Source organism: Lemur catta, chromosome 5, assembly GCF_020740605.2.
Source record: "Lemur catta isolate mLemCat1 chromosome 5, mLemCat1.pri, whole genome shotgun sequence".
NCBI lineage: Eukaryota > Metazoa > Chordata > Mammalia > Primates > Lemuridae > Lemur > Lemur catta.
The window spans coordinates 83,833,342-83,858,552 of NC_059132.1; the positions used below are offsets into that span (position 1 = coordinate 83,833,342).

At 36.9% G+C, this 25,211-nt stretch overlaps 1 protein-coding gene across 5 annotated transcripts in view; it reads right to left on the reverse strand.

Moving 5' to 3' along the window:
• Window positions 1-25,211, reverse strand: part of GAB1 (GRB2 associated binding protein 1) — a 113,354-nt gene that overhangs the window by 11,049 nt on the left and 77,094 nt on the right. For 3 of the 5 annotated variants that reach the window (XR_006735385.1, XM_045552203.1, XM_045552205.1), the window contains exons 2-7: window positions 24,874-25,168; window positions 13,375-13,600; window positions 12,919-12,999; window positions 8,789-9,390; window positions 7,427-7,512; window positions 6,955-7,258 (exon numbers count right to left, since the gene is read on the reverse strand). Coding sequence is in view for 4 of the 5 variants with exons in the window: in XM_045552203.1 (XP_045408159.1) it covers window positions 6,955-7,258; window positions 7,427-7,512; window positions 8,789-9,390; window positions 12,919-12,999; window positions 13,375-13,600; window positions 24,874-25,168 (1,594 nt within the window). In the remaining variant the exon portion in view is untranslated. The remainder of the gene's footprint in view (window positions 1-6,954; window positions 7,259-7,426; window positions 7,513-8,788; window positions 9,391-12,918; window positions 13,000-13,374; window positions 13,601-24,873; window positions 25,169-25,211) is intronic. The other 2 variants (XM_045552204.1, XM_045552206.1) reach the window with 1 other exon arrangement.

A 25,211-nucleotide genomic window follows, 5' to 3' on the forward strand; every position in this document is an offset into this window, starting at 1 on the left:
GCAGGGAAGAAAATGTATCTTTAATCTTAGTATTCTCATTACCTAACATGATAGCTAAATATACCAGGCATTCAAATTGATGATCTTTAAATAAATGAAGTAAACCAAAAATATCTAAAAGAGCAGACTGGTGCAAATTAATCAAAGTTTAATTGTTTAAAATAGTAAATAGAACTTTTAAGGAAAAAAACCTCCACATTCCTTAAAAATATAACTTTAGATGAATATTCTTTACCAATTTATTCAACATTTAAAAAGACAAAAAAAAAGGGCTTGTATTTGGCTTTGAAATGATCCAAAAAAAAAGTCCAACTATATAACTTACAGCATAAACTAAAGTTAGATTTGGTTTTACCACATTTCTTCCTTGCAAATTAAGAATGTTTTACTAGTTGAGGTTTTTCTTTTATCAGGTTTCTCTATTATCTGAAGGAATATGGGATATAGAATGATTTTATTTGACAAATTTTTATTAAACACATTTTACAATCAAGAGTCAGGAAGCATAAAGGTGAGGTGGTCCCTCTTGATCAAGAAGCACAAATTAATGTGTACTCTGATGGTATAGCCACCTGTAACACAACACAGGTATACGTTTGGCAACAATTTTATATATTCCATGAATCTGTGTTCTTTCTATATATCACAGAATTATAGAATTTTAAAACTGAAGAGTATTCTAGTTATGCACATTTTGGAGATGATCTAATTTTACATTTTAAAATAAGGAAACGTATGCAGAGAGAAGTCAACTGATTTGTCCAACATCATTTAATGGGAGGGAGTGGTTGTTAATGGTAATAAGAGAAATCAATTCTAGCCTTTTGCATTCTTGGTCTAACATTTTTTCTACTATACTGCTGTGTAACCTCATCACTGTAACCTATTTTAATGGCTCACTAAAAGAAAAAAATATCAAAACACCATTAACTAGGAACTATATGCTATTTAGAAGCAAAAATGCTCGGCATATGATCCATAAGCCTTCCCTTGCTTTGCTCCCTTGTATCATTTGTATGTTCAAGGAGGAGAACACTTTCAAACTCTTAAAAGCTAAAGCCCATCAGAAACAGTGAGATGATTTTCATTCCAAGGAACTGTCTCCAAGTACGGTGAAAAAAACAGCCTTGCAAACTGCACAAATACTTTTCTTTCACAAACAGTCGTCTTAAGGCAAAAAGACTCTCTGCGGTACCACCACTCTCATGCAACCCTAAGAAACAGAGCAGCATAGAGCAAGGTGCTTTTTGGGTTTTTTGGGTTACCTATTTGTCCCAGAAAGGGTGCTCTTTTACAATGAAGGCCTGGACATGTTTCCAACATTCACTCCAGAAAATAAAAAATCTTGTATCTGATGTCTTTCTTTTTTTAAAATATGCACTTCACTCATCTGTTCTGTTTCTCTGACAGTGATAAAGTTGCACTGTACGGCTATATGATCTCTGCTTATATTCTGAGTGCCTCAAAGCTTCTAAAAATCACTGTTCAGCCCCACAAGTTGTGGGAGCCAGAAAAGGGACTTTTGTTATGTCTTTCTCATTTGATCCTGTCTCAACCAAGGCTTCAAGTATCCTGGATTTGGAAAACTGGGCAAAGCACTCTCTAAGGGAGAAAAGTGATTTTTATAACATTTTACATTAAAGAACACAATTATTTTTTCTATTGTATTCTTAAATCAGAATGAGCTAAGGCTAATCTGATTATGTCATGTGCCTGTGTCAAATTCTTTAATGGTGCACTCAGAATAAAGTCCAAATTCATTTAGCATAAACTGTAACGTTCAGGCTCAGGCACCCGCAAGGCATTTGGCATTCATTCCTCCTTTGGTACTTTCTTCCCTGCCTCTCGCCAACCCACCCATGACTCTGGGCCCGTCTCATCTTCCTCTTTTTAAAGGAGCTGGGTATGTTGTTTATTCTGACTAGAATGTCCTTGCCAGCCTCCTCTAACATCATTTAATTGCCACTCACACTCTCAGACTTTCCTCGGGGGAGCTTTCCTAATAGTGCCAAGAGCTTACCTCAACCACAGCCCCTTCCACAGTAATTATGATAATGTGTTTACTTTCCTACCTCCTTCACTAGGCAGTGAGCTTCTTCAGGGGAGCGACCTTTTCCTTCCTTGCCTTTGGAGACCTAATGCCCAGCAAAGGGTATATCCTGTAACTGACAGGCGCTTAAATTTGTGCTAAATGAATGTTAATGAACTGCCTTTCTCTTAAAGCTGATGCTGTTTAATCTGATCAATCTCATACATTTTTGCTTGTCCTTTAAAAGGAAAAAAAGAACAAATGAATGTATTTCAAAAGTTGGTAATCTCTATGGTCAAGAAAACCATATGAGGACATTTTTTAAATAAGCAGATTCAATCCTTTTTGAAGACTTCTGACACTATTAAGCATTATTCTAATAGGTAACGACTTACATAAATTCAACTCAAAGTGGAAAATTTTCTGTATTATTTATTACAACCTTAGTGTAGCCTAAATTATTTACTCTTTCAAAAAGATGATGCTACTATTTCCTGTAAGCACTCTCAAAGTCAAGAAAGAAGAAAAATCACAAAGTATAATAGTATCTGCTAATTCCAAAAAGTAAATTCAAAATTTACTGAAAAATTTTTATACTTGTTTTAATGGTCTCATTGTATAAAGAGGAATGTAATAACGATAATTATACTTGAAGCCCAAGAGAATACTTAGGGGAAAAAAACTCCACATGTTAAGGCTATGCTGTAAAAATGTACTCCATATTTATTTCTTTTAAACTGTAATAAGTTTAATCCAAAGCCTGACTTAATTTTATTGATGGATTGATTGATTGTTTGTTTGTTAGAGATAGGGTCTTACTCTGTCACCCAGACTAGAGTTCAGTGGCATCATCACAGCTCACTGCCTCAGACTCCTGGGCTCAAGGGACTCTCCTCAGCCTCCCAAGTAGCTCGGATTATAAGCTAACACCTGTTTATCAACATCAATTCACATCTCCTGGTATCACCTATCCTCCAAACATTTATTACATAAATGTAGTTTTTTAAAAAAGCATGTTAATTTTTAAACACATTCAAAAACTTTACAGGATCTCTTAAAAAACTGTTTATAGAGCAAACACATCACTATGCCAAAAAAGGCTCACCTAGGGAAGCTCCCTGGGACTAGTCTTCTGGATCCTCCTACACCAAGTTAAAGACCTACACACACCTGAAGATACTTTAACCAGACTGCTGTATAAAAACACCATAAGAAACCTTGCACTGCTTTTTAAAACTCAGTACAATAACAAATGTTTGGGACTACTGCACAAAGGCATGAATGGACAAGGCCAAACACAACAACACACGAAGATAGTATTTGGGGCTCACGCAGCTGCTGCATTATGTCAGAAGGAGACTGGATAGAGTGAGGGGGTCTTGGGTAAATTCGGAGATTAAATATGGCATCTTTATGTAAGGACTTACTTTAAGAGAAGCCACAACAGATACATAAATTTCCCAAATGTTACAAAAGTGCTTTTCCATTAGAAATACACAACTTTCAAATGAAGTGGTCAAAATATAATTTGTCCTACATTTCCAATGACTGGTGCTTTCACAATATTTAACACAATATGCTCAAAATATGTTCCTCCTCTATTAATATACACAAAACTTGGTTCAAAACAAATACTACAGTGACAGAAATAGTATGTTGAAAATATAACTACTGTGATAGGCAAAGCATCCATGATAATACATTAAGTGTAAGTGTGTTAAGAACATCTATGTATTTCTGCAGCTTCACTTAGAAGTATTTGAAAAACTCATCTGTACCACCAACTACAGCAGCTGATGTCTATTATTAGGGATATAAACAAGACTAGAATGTCACTCACTGTAGATCTTTCAAAGAAGATAATCACAAAAACAGTTATATTCGGCATTGAACTAGTTATATAGGGCTTTGAAACTAATAAAGCCACATTTACTTACAATGAGTTTTTAAGAGATGCTAGAATAACAGATTAAGTCATTCATCTGATGTCACAAAATTTGAAATTAAAATAGACTCATCTGATGCTATGAATAATGAGAAGAATTTTAGGGCCAAATAAGACATTTGTTTTGCAGTTTAAGTTTTTAAAGATAGACTTTGCTCTGAGATCTGAATTTGCATTTTAAAATGTGTTTTTTTCTTGAATGGTTTTAACTTTTCTAAGGTGATTTGACAGTTTGCTCTGTAATTTTAAATACTTCCTCATGCTTCCTCTCTTATAGCTTTTCTACTTTAAAAGTAGAAGAATACTAAAGAAAAGTAAAAACCTTTTTTTCATGCTATGACTTTAGTAACCTCTTTACTGTTTTATTAAACCTATTATTGATTTTGCCAAAAACTATGCAGGTTTTTTCCAAAATGGGAGCTCTTTCTCAGTTCATTTTTTATCTAAGCAAATATACCAAAATAATTTGGCCAATTAGCTCAGGATTGTCTCTGAACAGTTAATTTTTAAAAGAATGAACACTACCTCCAGAAAGTAACCAAGAGCCTACTTTGTTCTGTTCTACTGTAATGTCACTTTAGGTTAATTTACAGAACTAGGACAATAATCTCTTGGGTGCTAGAATAACAGTACCTTCACTATATACAGTCCTCTGCTCCATGTACTTTCATTATATACATAGGGATGTGTAATCATACATATACGTAGTATATGTAATATATAGTATGTCATATTATGATATATATGTAAGATAATATATAACAATATGGGATACATGAACTGTATCAGACGTAGATGATACTAAAAGGGTATCATTACAATCTTAAGACTTTCCTAACATATAAATAGGGATCTTTTCTGATTTCACATTATGCTTACCACGTGGAATCACTAACTGTGAAATACACTGGGAGTTTTCAAACTGTGTTCTGCAGAGCCCGAGGGGACGAAACAGCAGCCAAGGCAGCTCAGGAGGTAGGACTCAGAGCTCTGTACTCTTACCCAAACCTTACTGCCTCCACATTCATTTGGGACCTCAAGATATAAAACTGTTAGGTTTGGGGTTAAAACGTAGAGATCTGCTGCTAACATGCACTAATTACAGGAAAATAGGGAAAGCGCCAGTTTAATATCAAAAAATATATTTCAATATTTCAAAGAATTCGTGACACTTGTATTGCAATCCTTCAGTGATCTGTGAACCAATTACAAATCTATACATGTCCAAACATACTTTTGCATATTGTAAACAAAAAAAAAGTAATAATGTCTGAAATAGATTTAAAGACAAGGAGGACAAAGATACACAAAAGGAAATGTTATCTAATTAAAAAAAACCTATGATGCTCACACCCATTCTAAAATAACCGATTCTGGCCCTGCTGCTGGGGCAGCCTTGGCGGCCACCAGTATTACACATGCCATCTTTATGGCAGTGGGACAAAGCTGGGCATTTGGCCCGACAGCAGCCAATCTACTTGCTGGCCTATAATCTACCACGTGGCCTGGGGCGAAAGGACCAGTTAGACCAATCAGATAACCTCTGCAGTCTGAAGGGAGCGGATAACGAATAAGGCGATGCAAAGCTGACACCGAAGCTGCCAGGGCACATAAAAAGGAGCGAGCGGCAGAACCTAGCCACAGAAGGACACTGTAGGCCAAAGCTCTCAGAAAGCAGAACCCATTCAAGGCAGAGGATACAAAGTAGAAGAAAACAGAAAAGAATATGAGAGAGAACAAAGCAGATAGAAAGACTTCCCATGAAACAGAAATGCAGGGAAAGAGCAGGACAGAGCAACAGTCCCCCAGAACGGCCTCAGTCCCCAATAAGCTTCTTGTTTCAGTACAGGCGCATCCTTCCTTCTTGACTTCACAAACAAAACCAAATCCTTTTTCTTAAGATACACTGAGTGAGTCTCAGTCTCTGTTCCCCACAAGAGGAACTTAATTAGAACTAATATTAATGAGCCCAGGGTTAATGAAAAATTTACACAAACATTAGGTATCTTAAAAAGCTACATAACAGCGCGAGACTTTTCAGTGTACCGAAATCCCCTGCAATAAGCCAGAAACTGTGCCACTCCACACATTTATGCTAACTTACGTGGTGGTCACGATGAAGCGACACTAACAGCATGCTGCAACACATCAGGTGGTCTGTGTTTTTAAACCACTTAAACCAAAATTTTAAAAACCTGGGCAGATATTACCTAATTTGGTCGAAAAGTTTCTTTTACAGAGTTCTTAAAACGTGCTACCTTAGAATTTAATGTTACGTATGAAGGCCAGTATGAAAGAATAGACTAGAAGCATTCACATATACCCCAGCAAAGGCAGAGTAATTTTTAAGAAGTTGTTATACAGAAAGAATGGAAAGATTACACAACTTCACTGTTCTTAAATAATTACGTCAAGTACATACCAATAATCTTGTCCGATTTGATAGTATATACTCTGGAGGTTACTAAATAGCGGCTGAAGGCCATTATCTAGCATTGCAGAAGTACAATGTTTTTTTAAAAAATAATTTAGTTGATAGAACTTTAAAAACCAAGCAATAATACATATGAGATTTGACACTTCTGGCTTCTCTTGATATACTAGAAATTCTGCCTGGATGGGTGCATATATTCACAAGCCAACAAAGGACTATAGCTGAGTAGCAGTTAGTTACTTCATTTAGATGAGGCAAGGGCATTCCAGTTTCTTCTAATTCTCCCCAGTTGCCTGCCAATCTCTGTGGGTATTTTAGTTCATAACCTCTGCTCTACAGATAGGAGATTTATAGTCTCACCTGGACATCAACATACAATTATTAGTTTATAAATAGCAGTTCTGCTTTGCTTAAATGAGGTGATGACTAAGGTAATATGAAATATTTCAAAATTTGGTCCCAATTCTGTTTTGGATTTAACGATAGTTAAATACCGATCTAACTTGGCACCCCACTGATCCTTTTACTTTTTCATGCTCTCCCTACCTTTTCTGTCTGGCTTGAGGTTCCTATCCACAGGTGGTGGTTCACAGTCTGCAACAGGAACTGGCCTTCTGGGAGGGGTCTTTGGGCTAGACCTGAAGCCCATATGAGCAGGAGGAGGAACTTGCATTCCAAATGAAGAAAAATCAAATGTTCCTGGAGTCATTGGCACATAATTTGCTTCCTGAATTGGTTCTGTGAAACTGCTGGAATGTTGTCGTGGTGGTGAGTTGGGATTCATTGGGACATAATTTTCATCCAGTTCTTCACTTGATACACTTCCCACTGTCAACACGTTTTTGGTTTTCTAAAACACACGTATATTTCTTTTAATAAACAAAAACCACTGTCAAACGTGAAAACACAATTGTAAGTCACACCCATTCATTTTATTTTATGATCTCATTTAGTCTCAGGGCACTAAGTATAAAGATTGTGATAATGAAAGACACTCAATGATGTCAAGTATACTTACAAAGTGGTTATGGAAGCCTTCAAGTGAACTAGATCTATCACTTGGAAATGTTCGTGGAATATCATAGCAGTCTTGAGAACTAGCATCTAAAACAAAGAACAAACTATCAACATTTCTTCCTATCTTTGCCAGCTCTCAGAGCAATCAGGAATGACCTATTCTCTCTGTACACAAGCATACACACACACATGTACACACACACACAGATTTTAAAAAGTATGCTCACAGAATAATGTCTTCAATTGGCATATTAAATCACTAGAAAATGTAGACACTCACTTATATGCTAACCAATACCAATATATAATTATGAGAGTGAGTAAATGTCTAAGGCTGGGATGAGATGGCTTATGCAAAGATGGAGAAGAGAAATACTTCTATTTTCTCATCTTTTGTACCACCTTAGGCCTAACTTACATCTCATTAGCTTACAGCCAGGTTACAAAGTCACTTAAAGAAGGGAGCTAGAAATTCTTTTGAATGACTAAATAAGTACTGATGCAAGTACTATTCACAATACATTAAATCTTTGTCTTCTTTAAGATAGCTGGAAAACTCTCCCACGAAATACAAAGATGTTAGCACACAGTGTTCACGGTATGTGCATTAAAATCTTTCATTTTCTATTTTTAGGACTTTGAGCATCTCAGAGAATAACCCAGACCCATTTTTTCTCCTCTCAGAGTCCGTAACTTTCGGTTGCAGGCTCTAGGAGATGGTATGAAAAAAGTATACTCACTAGCAATAAGAAGTGGCTAGTGATAAAGGGAGAGAAGATTCAGCTTTTAAAAAATAAAAAAATAAAACAAAAAGCATGATGGCTTGATTGGAACAGAATATCACCTGTTAGACACAAAGTAAAAATTGCTTATATAGGAAGGAAGGAAACAGAGTCTAACAGATGTGACTTAGAAGCAGCCATAATGGCACACAAATACAGGAAAGGGTCTGACTCGGAGAGGCTTTGTGGCTGGTCCATTTCCTGCCCCAACAGAGAAGCTATCCACCCAGGACCACAGAAAGTAGGAAAGAGAGGGGCATACTTCCTGAAGCAGGAAGGCGTTACTAAGGCCATACTTCTTCAGGGATAAAAAACTCCAACTCTTTCTCCCTTCCAGCAGAGCACAAACGCACACATGCGTGAACACACACGCATGTGTATACATTTTTCCGGGGATCTTCTGAAACTCTGATACCTTGGTTACAAGAGTAGGTAACTGCAGAGCTGAAGCCAAAAAAAAAAAAGGACTATTTTTTTACAGCATAGTGTATTTAACATATTATGCCAAAAAGAAGAAACACTCAGAAAAGCAGATTTTCTATCATTGACCTCTAAGAGAGTAGAAGCCAGCTGGAGCTGACCTTTGCGCAGCTTGTTGAGATCCCCAGTGGAGATGGTGTTGCTCCGCGACGGCGGCACCCCTGCCGCAGGGACGCAGTAGCTGCCGTCGGCGTCTGAGGCCGTGCGCGGGAGGCTGCACGTTTCCACAGGAGAGCGGTCATGGGCGGGATGTGGTTTCGGTGGCCGCGGTGGAGGAATATCTGGAATAGAGTCCAGCTTTGACGTCTGTCCCAAGGGCCCCTCTGGAAATGTTCGTGGAATCTGGTAAGTATTACCAGGTGTTGGAGGAATGTCATAACTCATAGATACATGCCTCATCTGAGTCTCTACACTCGATGTCCCAGAGGGGGTATTAAAAACGTAGAGTTCTCCGTCTGCTTCGGTACTTGACGGAGACGCCTTTGGTAAAACATCGTGGGAATAGCTCCTGGGCAGGTTATACAGGCTGGAGTCTACAGAAACAGACACAGCACGCGAAGGTGGAGAGTCATACATCATCTGCTGCTGAAAAAAGCCATTCACTCCGTGTTTGCTCTGGCAGGAAGCAGGATTTTTATGAGAAGGAACGTTGTCATTGCAGTCTGTTTCAGAAGACGTGGATTTTGCAGAATCAGCATGTGTTCTAAATAAAAATTGTTAATGATAGAATAAACATGGTGAAGATATAAGAATACATTTTTAATAAATATTTTTATACCTTAGCAATCAAAAGATAGGGCTTTTTTCATCAGATTTTTTTTTGCATGATCCATGAGATTTCAAGCACAAATATCCTTTAGTTTTTATGATTATACACCAGACAACAAAGCCGCCACCACAAAACCACCAAAAGCATTCTCTCTAATTCCTGCCCTGTACCTGCCCACACCCCCAACTCCACCTATTAAATCTACACATAAAACCACAATCCCTGAAGCACTGGAATTAGACATCACAAAACTCTGGGGAAAGGTAAATGATTAATGTATAGACACAAGGAAAAGCATTTTCTCCAAAGAACATGCAAAAAGTACAGTTTATAAAGTTGATCCATTGTTCTTAAGCCTTCCTGTGGAAAATCTGTTATGTAAAATTGAAAGTCTAGTGATTACCTGGTATTGAATAAATTCAATGTGCCCTACAAGTAGGTAACAAGAGGTTTCATGTATCTTCCCTTCCACTAATTTTCTTTAACAAACATTTAGCCAACACTATAAAGAGGATCAAAATACATGACACAGAGTTAATCAACTCCAAACAATAATTAACCTTGAGAAATCTCATTAAAGTGTATTTTATGCTTTGGGTACATTTTCAGTCTCTGTTTTTGAGGTATCAGAAAATGTGGAGTATAAGGCAATATAAAGCTAACAAGACAAGCACACACTCTCTCACTTCCTTAATGCTAAATAAGATATGTGAGCTTCCTATCCATGTTGTCCAAAGTTGTATAGGAATTTAAACATTATTTCTATAAATAACTTATGATAGTTTTTTAAAAAGAGCTAATCTTCACCGATTTGTTAGTAACACCTGGCACTATGCACTGTATTGCATTTACTCATTGAAACTCTCGCCCTTTGGTGTCACAGAACCCATATTATGAAGGATTTTTTCCTTCTCCCTCACTGATTTTTCCCTTGTTTCACTGACTGGCTGCTTCTTCTGTCTCTCCACCTGGGAATGGCTAACAGAGTTCAGTCCTCTAACCCTTTACCACACCTGTCACTAGAGAATCCTTTTTCATTATCACCTTCCTCTTTGAATGCTAACAACCCCCGTCTTCTCACCAAACTCTAAGTCTCATATTGTCAAACTGGTATTTCTACTTGGTTACCCCAGTATTACCTTGCTTATGTGCCCCAAACCAAATCCAATTTATTTCTCAAATTGATTGCTCTTCCTGACTTGCACTGAAAGAAAAGACTTTATCCAGATTCTCCAGGCTCAAAACCCAGTCAGCTTGATTCCTTCTCTTTGATCCCCATAGTCAAGCAGGCACTGAATCCTTCTTACCCGCCCACCTATTCCCCTGATCTATTCCCACTGCCACCACCCGAAGTCCATGTCCCTGCTGAGACTCCTAACTGAACTCTGCTAACTGCAATTTCCTCTAGTTTCTCCCTCTTCCAATCTATTCAGGGGACCAGAATGCTACACTCCTCTGCTCTAAGAGGGATATTTTCAAAGCATGGTTTTTCTATCACTCACCTACTCAGAGAACAATCTATTAAGGGTCCCTACAGGATATGGGAACTATTAGGCCACAAAGTAATCTACATAGCATTTAGGTTACTAATAGCCTGGCTCCACCTTCTATGTCCTATATCTTGTCCTGCCACTCCCCAAGCTGAACCCTTTCCTCCAAGGGGCTTTCTCCTTCCTCATTATCTTCCTCCACCACGCTCATTCTCATCTCTCCTAACTCTCGTTTTTGTACAAATTACTAATGATATTCTCCTCTTCTCTCACAACTAGGTCTAGTTCAAATCCGACTCCTCCTATAAAGCTTCTGTTTTCTCCATCTTAAAAACACTTGCACTGTCCCTTTGTGGATTTCTAATGCACCCACACATATGCTGAAATTTGCACTTCATTTAATTCAAATGTAGAGTTAAGAGGAGCAAGAGGTGTAAGGATTAATAAATAAACTCCCGGCTCTGATCAGCTTATAGTTTAGTGGATAATCAGCAAAAATATCAATCTATTTCCAATGCTGTGATAAAATGAGATATGGAGACATAATCAGAATGCCATAAAAACCCAGAACAACATTTAATCCAACCTGGGAGTTTGGGGCAATGCTTTCTAGAGGAGCACACGTCTGAGCTGAGTCTTGCAGGAGGAATAAAAGTTTGCAAGGCAACTCTCATATATTATCTTCATCTATAAATACTTAACACTTGCACATCTTTACTTCTTAACAAGCCTTACTTGTAAACTCCAAAGATAATTGTTTATAATTACTTTATATCTTCAGAATACACAGCATAACAGTGGGCACAAACAGGAATATTTGTTATTTAACTGTTCGAATTGTTGCAAAAATACATACAGATGGCAAAATATACCTGGGCAGTGATTTTGAGCCTAATTTGTAGTGCAACAGGAAAGCTGTGAAGCCAGTGAAATCAATGAAAGACACTTCGTAAAAAGAAAATGTACTGAAAACTGTCACTACGCTGTTGGATTTTGAAAAGTTGCTACTGAAAAATAATTGTGAATCTTCATAAAATAAAAATCGTTAGTAGCATAGGTAGCAAAGTTGCGAGTGTGTAATTTTAAATACTCACAGCAAACAAGCAAAATCAAGTTAGAATTTGGTATTATTAATGAGTGTTGACTTGTAAGATTTTTTTTGCTCTTACAGGTAAAATCCCATTACAACAAATATATAGAAACCCATCTTTGAAATGTGTGTGAGCTGTTCCCATCATCTCAGGGCATGTTTCACAGAAATTATTTTGTAGATCTTAACAAATTCTATGTAAAAATTTTTTTGAACAAATGCTCTGATCTTAGCCCAGTAACAATCACTTTCTACACAGAAAAAACCCTTTTGTGATAAAAGTAATAATGCTCAATATATTACAATCCTGTTTAAGATACATCTCTCACGTCCACTATGCAATTCACCCTCACTTTTATACTGTAAATAAATATGCCCAATTGACTGATATCACTAATTGTCACATAGCTGTTAATGGCAGAGACTGGCCTCTCTCCATCATCATTTCCCCATTCCTTTTTAAACTAGTAAAACAATTGCCCTCTATCTCCCTCTGTCACCTTAAGCCTTCCAAATACTCAGCATCAAATGACAAGGAAGATCAAATTAAAATATCTTCTACCTTAGAAGAAAGAGGTGTAGAAGCAGGGAAGGAGATGGTAGGGAAACCAAAGATTTGGGAAAGGCTTTATGACCCCTCTGGTCAACTACTGTACTCCGTATACTTCTTTCTACTTAAAATTGTATAAAGAAAAGGCTTGGGGTAAGCTCTGTTTCATTGCTAGGTATGAAAATTGAAAGTTTCATAGTTTTTAACAATAAATTTACTTCATTAAATTTAATTAAAACCCAATTTGTATATTCCATGGAATTTGCTATATTGGGATTTTACCTGTATGATTAATTTCTCACACAGATCCAAAACAACCACAACACACTCACTGCAATGGAATCGTTTTGCTTTCAAAATCTTCTAGTAGTAGGTATTCCTCTCCTTCTTCAGAAACAAAAGATGACCCTTGGCTGGTTTACAATCACATAAGAAATGGAGCAAGATCACCATTTATAAATCAGTGAAATCTGTTAAGCAAGTAATACTGTGAGTCTGTAACAAAGACTATAAAACAGCAGACAGATTTCCAAAAAGGCCTTGTGGGTACAACTGTTCTTAGCCAAAGATGGCAGAGACTGTGTTTCTTCAATAAAATCGCCTCAATATCAGAAATCATTAATAGTGGAATATAAACCTGAACTATAAGCCTGAAACATATGCCTGTATAGATGGTTTCTTTTAAGCCTGCAAGTCAAGGTTAAAAAAGTTTAAAGGTAAGAGTCTTAAAGGTGTACACACACACACACACACACACACCACACATGGGCATATATCACACAATTCACCTGGTGGGTTCAGGCTTCTTGCTTTGACAGTTGATTAGCAAGAGGTAGTCTTGAGGATCCTCCTGGAGTCTGAGAGCGTCCAGGTGTGGTGGGACGCTGATGAGCTGATATGGAGGAGGTAGAGCAGTGGAGGACGGATCCACCTGGGTGGATGGTGGTGCTGTATTTACAGCTAAAGGTAAATCAGCTGGTGCTTGTAAGGAGCTGCCAGGTGGCTTCACAGGATCTGCAACACCAAAGTTTAACCATCATTGTCTGTCACGTTTTAAGATTGTTTTTTTAAACAAAGCTACTTTAAAGTTTGCAGATAAATTGTTTCAATGCACAAGAACAGAATAAATCTTGACACGGTCAGTTAAAACAAATGCTACCTAAATGGCAACATTTGTACAGGGAGTAACTGGTTCTCATCAAAGACATCTAAAGAGCAGGACTCTTTCTCTATTCCAGAAGCTCTAAAAAAGCCATAGATAACCTTGCCTTCAACCATCTTTAGTTTTAAGCCTACTGGGAATGAAGGTGTTCTTACCATCTTAGCAGAAGAGACTGGCTTTTTTCCCCATGATAATAAACAAAGTGCTTCCTAAGCTAAGCCAGCCTTCCAAGGAGACCCATTTTATTACCTGGCACTTACAGGCCCATAGCACTGTGAGTACTGGGTCTCTTTACCTAATATTTACTTTGGTGTTCATTCTTTTCTTTCTACTTCTTCAAAGACTGGGGAGAAATATTTCAACTTCTAGGACTGGTGAAAATAAATTCTACTCATGTTCAGGGAAAGAGTTTTGTTTTTTTTTTTTTGAGACAGAGTCTCACTCTGTTGCCTGGGCTAGAGTGCTGTGGCGTCAGCCTAGCTCACAGCAACCTCACACTCCTGGGCTCAAGAGATCCTCCTGCCTCAGCCTCCCGAGTAGCTGGGACTACAGGCATGCGCCACCGTGCCCGGCAAATTTTTTCTCTATTTTTAGTTGTCCAGATAATTTCTTTCTATTTTTTCAGTAGAGACAGGGTCTCGCTCTTGCTCAGGCTGTTCTCGAACTCCTGAGCTCAAAGGATCCACCCGCCTCGGCCTCCCAGAGTGCTAGGATTACAGGCGTGAGCCACCGCGCCCGGCTGAAAGATCTTCTTTAAAGCATCATCTCTTCACTAAGCTCTTAGCTTCATTTGCCTCATTTGTGGGTTTCTGGGGTATTTTCATGAAAAGGGGTCAGCAAGTAAAGAAGTAATTTATTAAGCCCTTACCTATGTTCTGAGAGGACATATAAAACATAGTTAAATTGTACAGAAAAGGGAATTTGAAACCACGTTGAAATCCTAGAAATAAAACCCCATATAATCGCTGACAAAACAAAGTATAATTATAAGGGACCAGAAGAAAATGCTCTGTTAGTCTGGTTAAGAATGCAAGGCTTTAAATAATTTAGAAAAAGGCAAATGCTCATACGTGAATAAAAAAATTTGTTTGTTGTCCATTTATATTAGAACAGAAAAAGCTGTGTTGAACCAGATTTTTCACAACAAAACATTACATATGAGATACCAAAAAGTGGTAAGGGAATTAATATGTTCTACCAAATAGAATCAAATGCAGGTCATTTGGCCTATTAACTTACCAGAGGGGGCTAAATGTCAGCTCTGTCTTCTCTAAATACTTAGAATAAAAATCCACATGCTTTTGATAACATCTTTAGGTATTTAGCTATAATATTCATATTATGCAACACAGTCAATTTTACTTTGCTCATTTCACAACTCTTCCTCCTTGGCCTAGAAGGTCATATCCTAATTATGAAGCCTGAATAGCACATTAATATGGCTAAATATATCTCTAATTGTAGGTCCCAATAACAAAAACAAAAAAGGATAGCAACTCCTATGCTTCACTGTGTCTTACATGTAGTAGATGCTGAAAAAATGTTTCATGCACAGGGCATAAACTCGCTGAGCACTTTCTCTATGTCAAGTTGGAAGAGATAAAAGCAAGGGGCACTTCCAAATCTGTAAGACCCATTCACCTGCAAGTGCAATTTGAGATTTGCTCCTCAAGAACTCTGTAAGCCCTCCTAGACACTAATTAAGTTTGAAAACTTTCCATTAGAGACTATGGCCTGAGGAAATGGAAGCTGAGCTAACTTCTAACTTACCTTTGCTATGCTTCATGCAACACCAAGTCTTTACAAAGGCTTATCTAACAAAACCTAACACCTTATGCCAGATATGAATTCATTTTTTCTTTCTTATTTATGGAAGGTGAGAATAGAAAAATGGTGAGAACAGGAGAATGAATTTTTGGATATTTATACAGCATAATGCCATCATTTCAGTGGGTGCTCATAAACACATATTATCATGTTAATAGATGTTGATTATAAATGGTGTCTGTAACATACCCTACAAAGTATTTTACTTTGATTCAGTTGCAAATACATAGAGATTTATTTAAAAGGATTTAAAATACCATAGATTAAATAGTGACTCACAATAAATCCTTGTGGGTTAAGAGACTATGAAAAAAATTTACCTTTTAAAGAAGAGCTTAAGAAAAATATATACAACATCAAGCAGGAAAAAAAAAAGAGGGATCAGAAAGCTGTTAATGTATCCTATAGGCTGTATTGACAAGTATGTTTTATATACTTCTCTTTCCTCTACTGTAGAGGCATAATAAAATTGAATAAACCAGTTCAAGTTTTAGTTCTCACCCAAAACAAAATATTGGAAATACTTCACTATATGAAATAGTATGAATTCTAGCTTTGCACTATTAACTCCTAAAATAACTTTTCCAGGTGGTTGTTTTTATAGATATACTTTTCCTTTAATACTTTTTCTAAACTTCATGGCTATACACTAAATGAATTGAGTGATTCATCTTAAGTGGGAGAAGAAAATCACCCAGCCAGGCAATCATATTTGCCTGACCTTGTTTTATTAACACAATGGGACCATCTCATTTTTAACCTTCCATTTCTCTCCCCTGTGAATGAGGAAAATGTTTTACCCTCTTTTTAGCTGCAAGATCCTCTCAGTTTTCTGAAAAGAGGCCTGAGATTTAAAGCTTCCTTTTTAAAATAGATCTTGTTCACAATATGTGAAGATTTATATGTACTTCTAAGAGGAAATAACTAGAGAAAAACTTCCATTATGTTCACTAGCAAGCTCATGAAAGTAAAGACTTTTAAACAGACAGAAAAGCAACCCCAACCATTCCAAACAACACGAGCATACAAAGGAGGGAACCACGCTACCACTTTGGCTCAGATAATGTACTACTATCTTCAAAGTTTTAGCCTTTCGGATTATTTTTCTTGTATTCATTTGACTACGTACGTACTCAGCTCTGCATATTTTAGCACAAGGATTACATTGTGTGTAAATATTCTCTAACATAATTTCGGTCCAAAGTTAAGCCACTGGTCTGAAAAAAAGAAACTTCTGTTCCACCTTATAAAAACATGTTATTTTCCCCTATTCTATGCTACAAGTAATGGAACAGACCATTTTGCTTTCTGTCTTGCTTGGGTTTCTGATTTACTGCTCTGAGTAACACTGGTATCCTTTCTAAGAACCACACATTGGTTTAAGGTTTGCTAAGTGTGTAAAACTGTTTCCCATCTCTTAATTCAGAAGGCATGAAGAGTATAATTAACATCCATTAAAGGCCTAATAAGGTGCTGGAGCAAACTCCTAATTGAAATTTCCTTAGAAAGCTATTAAATACTGCTAAGGAAAGCCTTTCAATGAAAAAGCTCTCAGTGAAGAGAAGATTATCATGTGATGAGATCCACAAATATTAATAATAAACTGATTCATATGACCCCTTGCCTAATGCACAGTTTTATCCTATTTGGAATCATAACACCCTGTGTTAGTGTCCCTCACAAAAGTTCAGGCGCCTAGATAATGCCTCTAAACATTCCAAATAATTACTTTTAAGTTCTAGGAAACAATTCTGCTTTTTTTGTTGGTAAGGTAGAATGTTTCAAAGTTGATGTGATGGGTTAATTTTGCAACCACTGAGTTACTGTATCTGAGCATGTATTAATAGCAATAGAGCTATGGTGGCTGCCCATGTTCTTGTCAGGAGACCAGATGAGATTCTTTTCTCCAAAGATGGGCTATATCTACTGATAAAATAGGTTTTTTGTTTCTATTATAAAACTTTACCTTTATGTTCACAACTAAAGCTAAATAGGTCAAGGTTACTCTGTTTCTATTGATAACTGATTTATAGGGTGTAAAGAATTTTTCTTTATGCAAAGAGAAGCATTTCAAATAGATTTGTCTAATTTAGCAAATAAAAGTCTACAAAGAGTATGCATTATTAATACTAATATAACCATTTTCTTCTGAATACATTTTTAATGGAAGAACATTTTATAAAAGTAAATCTAAAAAATGGATACAAACAAGAAACAGCATTAGTTGCAGTTTTCAGTGGAGCAAACTGCAGTTTCTTCAGTTTATTTAATCAGCTACTGAAGACCCCTAATTACAGCACAATCTGTTTAATGTGTTTCAAGTAGAAAAATTATCTTGTCACGACTTTCTCCTTAATACGACTGTGAAAACATTCTTGGAGACTTTAAAATAAACCCATAGGCAATGCTGACAAATGGTATAATTCTTATGCAGAGGTATGATAGCTTCAGAATCTCTTTGGGGCATTTTAGAAATCTAGGTGGCTAAGCTCCACCACAGGAGACTCTAATATATCAAGATCACAAAGGCAGTAGCTTGAAAATGTGTAATAAAACAAAACAGAAAAAACAAACCAAAAACTTCTCTCTAGTTGAATTGGTTCTTAGGAAAATGCAAATTAAAACCGCAAGATACCACTATACACCCACTGGAATGGCTAAAATTAAAGAGTGACAATATCAAATACTGGTGAAAATGCAGAGGAACTGGAACTCTCATACAATGCTTGTAGAAAAACAATCAGTACAACTTTGGAAAACTACAGCTACTAACTCTACTAAAACTAAGTATACATGTTTCCTGTAACATAGCAATACCACTTACGGGTATACACCCAAAAGAACTAAGTTTTTATGTCCATCAAAAGACACATAAGGAATGTACTCTGCAGCTTTATCTGGATTAACTAAAAACTGGAAACAACTCAAATGTCCATCAGTATTCAAACAGATCCACATATTCACACAGTGGAATGCTACACAGGATGAAGAACTCCTGCTACTTGCTACATAAATCTCACAGAAGCCAGGAGGCCCACAGCCTAAAATACGGTTTTATCTATTTGGAACCACAATGCCCTGGGGTGTTAGTGTCCCTCACAAAAGTTGGGGTGCCTACATAATGCCTCTAAACATTCAAAATACTATATTTTTAAAAAAACAAATGGCACAAGAGTTTAAGCCCTAGGAAACAATTACTATTGGAAAAATGAAGCCAGACTCAATGAAGTTCACTTACATGAAGTTCAAGAATAGGCAAAACTAATTTATAGTGATAGAAGCAAAAAAGTAAAAAAATAAAAAGGGTTATATCTGGGTGAGACCTTTACTGGGAAGACGCATGAGAAAACCTTCTAGGGGAGTGGAAATGTTCCATTTCTTAATCTGACATGCACTTACATAGATATTTATATCTATATGTAGATATAGATGGATATATAAAATTATATTGAACTGTACACTTAAGATTTGCACCTCTCATAGTAGTAAGTTATACCTCAATAAACAAGTAAATAAAAAGAAAATTTTAAAAGTCCCTAATTGAGAAAGACTGCTTTACAGGAAAGTAAGTAAATGTATATTCTTGTATGTTAGTTTACCTACTTTACTAAAGGGAAGAATATCAAACAAGAAAATCATACTTTTTAAAATTAAGCCGCTAAGACCTAGGCATTTTGAGAAAAGCAACTCAGGGGCAACTTTCTAATCTTGCATCCTGAAATTAGACCAGGGGCCTTTATTTGAAGTTAGTGAGCTTCGTGTGTGCTTCCTCGCACTTGTTTAGCAGATTTAACAGCTTCTACCTTGGTGTTGTAGAAACAAAAAATAAATCTGTACCTCTCCAAGAAAAACAAAAGAAATTAGTTTCTACCCTCAAATCTGCTAAAGAAAAGCATTCATAGGAACCACACAGTTTAATGAGCTGGAATTTAAAAACAGATATAGCCTGCCAGCATTTGGAGTATTCAATAATAGCAGTGGTCACCTGGGGCAGAGGAAATAACATGGTAACGATATTTTGAGAGGTTCCTGGAATCAAAACACAGGTCAGATTTTTTCCCCCTTCCTTTTGTTTTCAGGGGAAAATTAGTTATCCTCACAGGGATTGGGAGAGTTATTTTCTCAGACTGTGATATCTAAGCATAGTTTATTTCTTCCCTATCTAGCCTGAAACTGGTATAGTGAAAAATGCTATGAGCCAATTTTCAAGCCAAGAATAGGAACACATTCAGCTCTCTGAAATGGGAAGAGCACAGGGTTTAGGACAGATATAGGTAAAAACAAAAACACCTATTATTTAGTGATTGGTGGGGAGATCTATTTGGAAGCAAGAAAATGTAGAACAGGTAGTAAAGTTAATGGAAGAACAAAGACATTTTCATAGTTGCCTTGTCATATTAAACAATGCAAATATGATTACAAAGGATAATAGCAGTTGCCTGTTTAGAATCTGACACAAATCTTTAAACATGGAGATTATTTAAAAAGGCATTTAGCAATGAATGCAAAAGGAAATGCAGTGGCTGACTTGAAAGCTCCTTTGCAGTTTTGCCACTATGCATGAAAAACCAAAATTATAGAGAGTACAATAAGATATTTTTTTGGTTCCTTGGTACCACATAATGAAGAATCATTCATCTTTTACTGACTTATTCCAAGAAATGCAACATATGCTTCAGTATAGTATATTAAGATATTGTTAACTGTGGCTATTTGGGGAAATGGCCAGGATAAAGCTGTGAAAAATCTACATCATAAAATCAAAAAAAATAAATGCAGCTGGTTTTAGATAAAACTCATGAACTAAATGTATTAACAGAAAGTATTGGCAAATTAAAATCCTTAGAGCCTTGCATTAACGAACAGATAAAAGATTTGTGATGCTGTTCTTGGTAACCACTTCACAGACTGTATATATAGCAAAATTGATTAATCATACTATGAATTTTCTTACAACCACCTCCCCCCATGGATATTGTAAAGATTAAAAGTTCACAAACTGAGGTCACTGTAGCTTTTAAGGTTTGAAACTTTACCCCTCCCTGTATTTCCATGTTAATGTTGTAGACCAAGGTGGAAGTATAGGGTATATTCTACCTCTATACGGTAGAAGGTTTATAAAGTGAGAACAGGTGTTGTGACTGATTCTGACTTCTAAAATCATTGCAAATGTCTGCTAAGTACAAAATCAAAGTTCTCAGGACATTATGTTATAGTCACAAAGCCATTTAAAACTACCTAGGCTTTCCCTGACCCTCGTAAGATTAAATCAGGTGCTGCTGCTGTCTATGCCTATCTACTTTTTTCTTTAGCAGAACACTTATCAACTGGTATTGTAATTCCTGGATTATCTGCCTGTCTCCCCTACTAGACTGTAAGCTCCATGAGGACCAGAACTGCATTTACAAACTTCCACAGTACTTTTAATGAATCCTCTCCCACTAGATGTTCAGTTCCACATCTGTGATGTTTACCATTTGTCTCCCCAACTAGTCATCTCATATGTGTCTGCTGAACAAATGCCCACAGCCTAGTAGTGTTAGCAAACTCAAATAATTTGGTGAACTAATGAATCAATTTTCTAAAGCAGACCATGCTTTTCTTCTTCCCAGAGCTGACTGGGTGTTCATTAAGCTCCTGGATGATAAGAATCATTCTAAGGCGGTCAAAAAGACCAGACTCTGTGCCTTAAAACATGCAAAATTAATCTCAGACACCTGAGCATTAGAAATTCTTATTTGTGGGTTCTTGACTCTACCCATCCGAGCGGGCTTCCAAAAATTAGACATTCACATTTCTTGACTGAAGAATGCACACCCTCTATGAGAACAATTCATTTCCTTTGTTAAACATATGCAAGAGGATTATAAAAAGAACAAAGAGAGACAGAAGAACCCCTACTATTCAGCCTTTCAGATCAGCTCAATCTATATGGGCAACCAATGGAGACAGAAGTCTGCTCTTAGGTCCCCCACACAAACTCTACATTGAAAAGGCAGCAGGCAAAGGAACAATAAGATTAGGGGATGACAAATTATTTTCACTAAAAATCCATCACATATTGAAATTAATGTGGTGTCTAAATCCAATAATTATCATTATTGACTAGTTGTTAAATAAACATTAAGAAGAGAGCTATCTCATTTGTGACTTTAACTTTAAAATCCTCCACTGCACTCAAATATAGACTATATATGCAAACAAGAAAGGAAAGGAATTTAACCAGAGTTAGAAGTAATACCCCGTCACTTACGCTGTGACCAAATTTAGTAACTTCATGAAAACAATTGAAGCCTCAATTCCTCCTGTGAAACAATTTCTTGAAGCTTTTCCTCACTAGAGCTCTGTTGAAGATCAGTTCAGTAGCCCCTCTCCTTCCCTCTTTCAGTGCTGCTCCCAGTTGAGCATTCCAGATTCCCTCACCCAGGGGTTTGCCTCAGCCCACTGAGCCAACCCCAGCACTGGAAGGCTCCTTATAAATGCACACTTGTAACTGTGCATATAACCATGCAGAAAATATTTATTTCTGATTCGTGGCTCTACAAACCTAAATTTGTATTGGAGTCCCCTACCTAGGATCCTAATGTTTGTTGTAAAAGGCAGAGAAGCAGCGAGCAGGAAAGGGAGTAAGCGGTCAGGACAGCTATAGGAAAGTACCTGAAAAGGAATTCCACTGGTAAAATTCGTCTTGAGCCCTCCCACCACTCAGCTCTTTCTAAGATAAGCACCCCAAATCCTAAGTCCTCATTCGAGATCTGTAAGCAACTTTCCCCTGGCTTTTCATTCAGAGCCTTTCTGCTTCAGTCAAGTAAAATTCTATTCCATCTCTGGGGCACATTCCTCCTTGCATTTATGCAGAAATACGACTTCCCTTCAAAAGGCTCCAGTTTCTAATCAGTTTTCTTCTAAGAAGCTTTTCTTTACTACCTTTTATCCAAACCCGGATTCCCCCTCTTCCTTCCTCCATGCTCCCTGTAGGACCTGTGTTTAGTAAACTCATTTGTTTGGTATTGCTTTCATTGTGTTTTGTGACTGATTCTCATTTGCTCTTCACAGGCAGTGATAATCATCTTGGCTATTTCATAACCTCATAATCTAATATATAGTTTTAAAAATAACACCTAAAGAATCAGGTTGATCTGCAAAAAATGATGCTGGTATTTTAACAGGGATTGCATTGAATCTGTAAGATCACTTTGGGTAGTACAGACATTTTAACAATGTTGATTCTGCCAACCCATGAGCATGGTATGGTTTTCCACCTGTTTACATCCTCTGCTATTTCCTTCCTCAGTGTTTTGTAGTTCTCCTGGTAAAGGTCTTTCACCTCCTTAGTTAAATGTATTCCTAGGTATTTTATTTTCTATGATTTGTATGGAACTAGAAAAGACCCTGTATGGCAAAAACAACCTTAAGCAAAAAGAACAAATTGGGAGGCATCAATTTGCCATGCTATACTACAAAGCTATAGTAACTAAAACAGCATAGTACTGGCTCAAGAACAGAGACACAGACCAATGGAACAGAACTGAGAACCCAGATATAAAATCATCCTCATATAGCCATCTAATCTTTGACAAAGCGGACAAAAACATACACTGGGGAAAAGAATCCTTATTCAATAAATGGTGCTGGGAAAATTGTACAGCCACATGTAGAAGACTGAAACAGGATCCGTACCTCTCACCTGTCACAAAAATCAACTCATGGTGGATAACAAACTTAAGGCATGAAACAGACTATAAGAATTCTAGAAGAAAATGTTGGAAAAACTTTTATAGACATTGGCCTAAGCAAAGAATTTATGAAGAAGACCCCAAAGTCAATCACAGCAACAACAAAAATAAACAAATGGGACCTGATCAAATTAAAAAGTTTCTGCACAGCCAAGGAAACTATCACGAGAGCAAACAGACAACCTACAGAATGGGAGAAAATATTCACATGCTACACATCCAATAAAGGGCTGATAACTAGAATCTATATATTACTCAGGAAAATCAGCAAGAAAAAAATCAAATAACCCCATTAAAAAGTGGGCAAAGGGCATGAACAGAAACTTTTCAAAAGAAGACAGACGAATGGCCAATAAACATGTGAAAAAATGCTCAACATCTCTAATTATCAGGGAAATGCAAATCAAAACCACAATGAGATATCACTTAACTCCAGTGAGAATGGCCTTTATCAAAAAGTCCCAAAACAACAAATGCTGGCATGGATGCGGAGAGATAGGAACACTTATACACTGCTGGTGGGACTGCAAACTAGCACAACCTTTGTGGAAAGCAATATGGAGATACCTCAAAGAGATAAAAGTAGACCTACCATTTGATCTAGCAATCCTATTACTGGGCATCTACCCAGAGGAAAAAAAGACATTCTATAAAAAAGACATCTACGTTCGAATGTTTATAGCAGCATAGTTCACAATTGCAAAGATGTGGAAACAACCCAAGTACCCATCAATACATGAGTGGATTAATAAAATATGGTATATGTATACCACGGAGTTCTGCTCAGCCACAAAAGAACAATGGTGATCTAGCACCTCTTGTATTATCCTGGCTAGGGCTGGAGCCCATTATAAGGGAAGTATCACAAGAATGGAAAAACAAGCACCACATGCACTCACCATCAAATTGGTATTCACTGATCAACACTTATGTGCACATTTAGTAGTAATGTTTATCAGGTGTTGGGCAGGTGGGAGGCGGGAGGAGGGGATGAGTATATTCACACCTAATGGATGTGGTGTGCACTGTCTGGGGGATGGACAAGCTTGAAGCTCTGACTCAGGTGGGGCAAAGGCAACATACATAACCTAAACATTTGTATCCCTATAATATGTTAAAATAAAAAACCAAAATAAATAAATTTAAAAAACCAAAAAAGAATTGGGTTGAACCACATATGATGCTACTTTTAATAGGTGAAAAATAGTCAAATGTCAACATTGTTATAAGGTTCAACTGAATACTATAATACTACAAGTATTCAGTTGAATACTTATATTAGAACTCAATAAATGCTCTTAAATAAGCATGTCTTCTTGTCACCTTCTTCCTCAGGACAATTGTTTAGAGACTGCCCCACAATGGTTAAGTCCCTCTCTCTCAAACCTGTAAAAAGTTTCTCCCCAAACTTATTAAAGGGTTCAGTGCTTTTTCCAAATGTCAAGTTCCTATTACAAAACAAAACATTATATTGCATGACTGAAATAACAAATTTTATGACATTTCTAAACATTTAGCAGAAAAGGTGAACTCAGGTTGAATGATAAAACTTTTGAACTTGCCTTCTTCTGTAGGATTAAACCCACAGATGTCGCAAATACAACGAACCCACTTATTCATCTCCTCCTCACTGTCTGCTACCAAGTAGAAAATCCGGTCAATAGTGTTGATGTCAAAAATGTAGCTGTTTTCAAACTCTTTTTTGTTAAATGTCAATCCAGCATCAACTTGTTGACATAAATTTAAATCTATAATACGAATAGGCTTCTTGGCATGATCATTTTTGTAATATTCCAAGACATCTGGATCTCCGGTTAAACGGCCACTGCGTAACACAAACCATCTCCTCTTCCATGCCTAGAAACAAAACAAAAATATCCATTCAGTATTAATTTGAAAG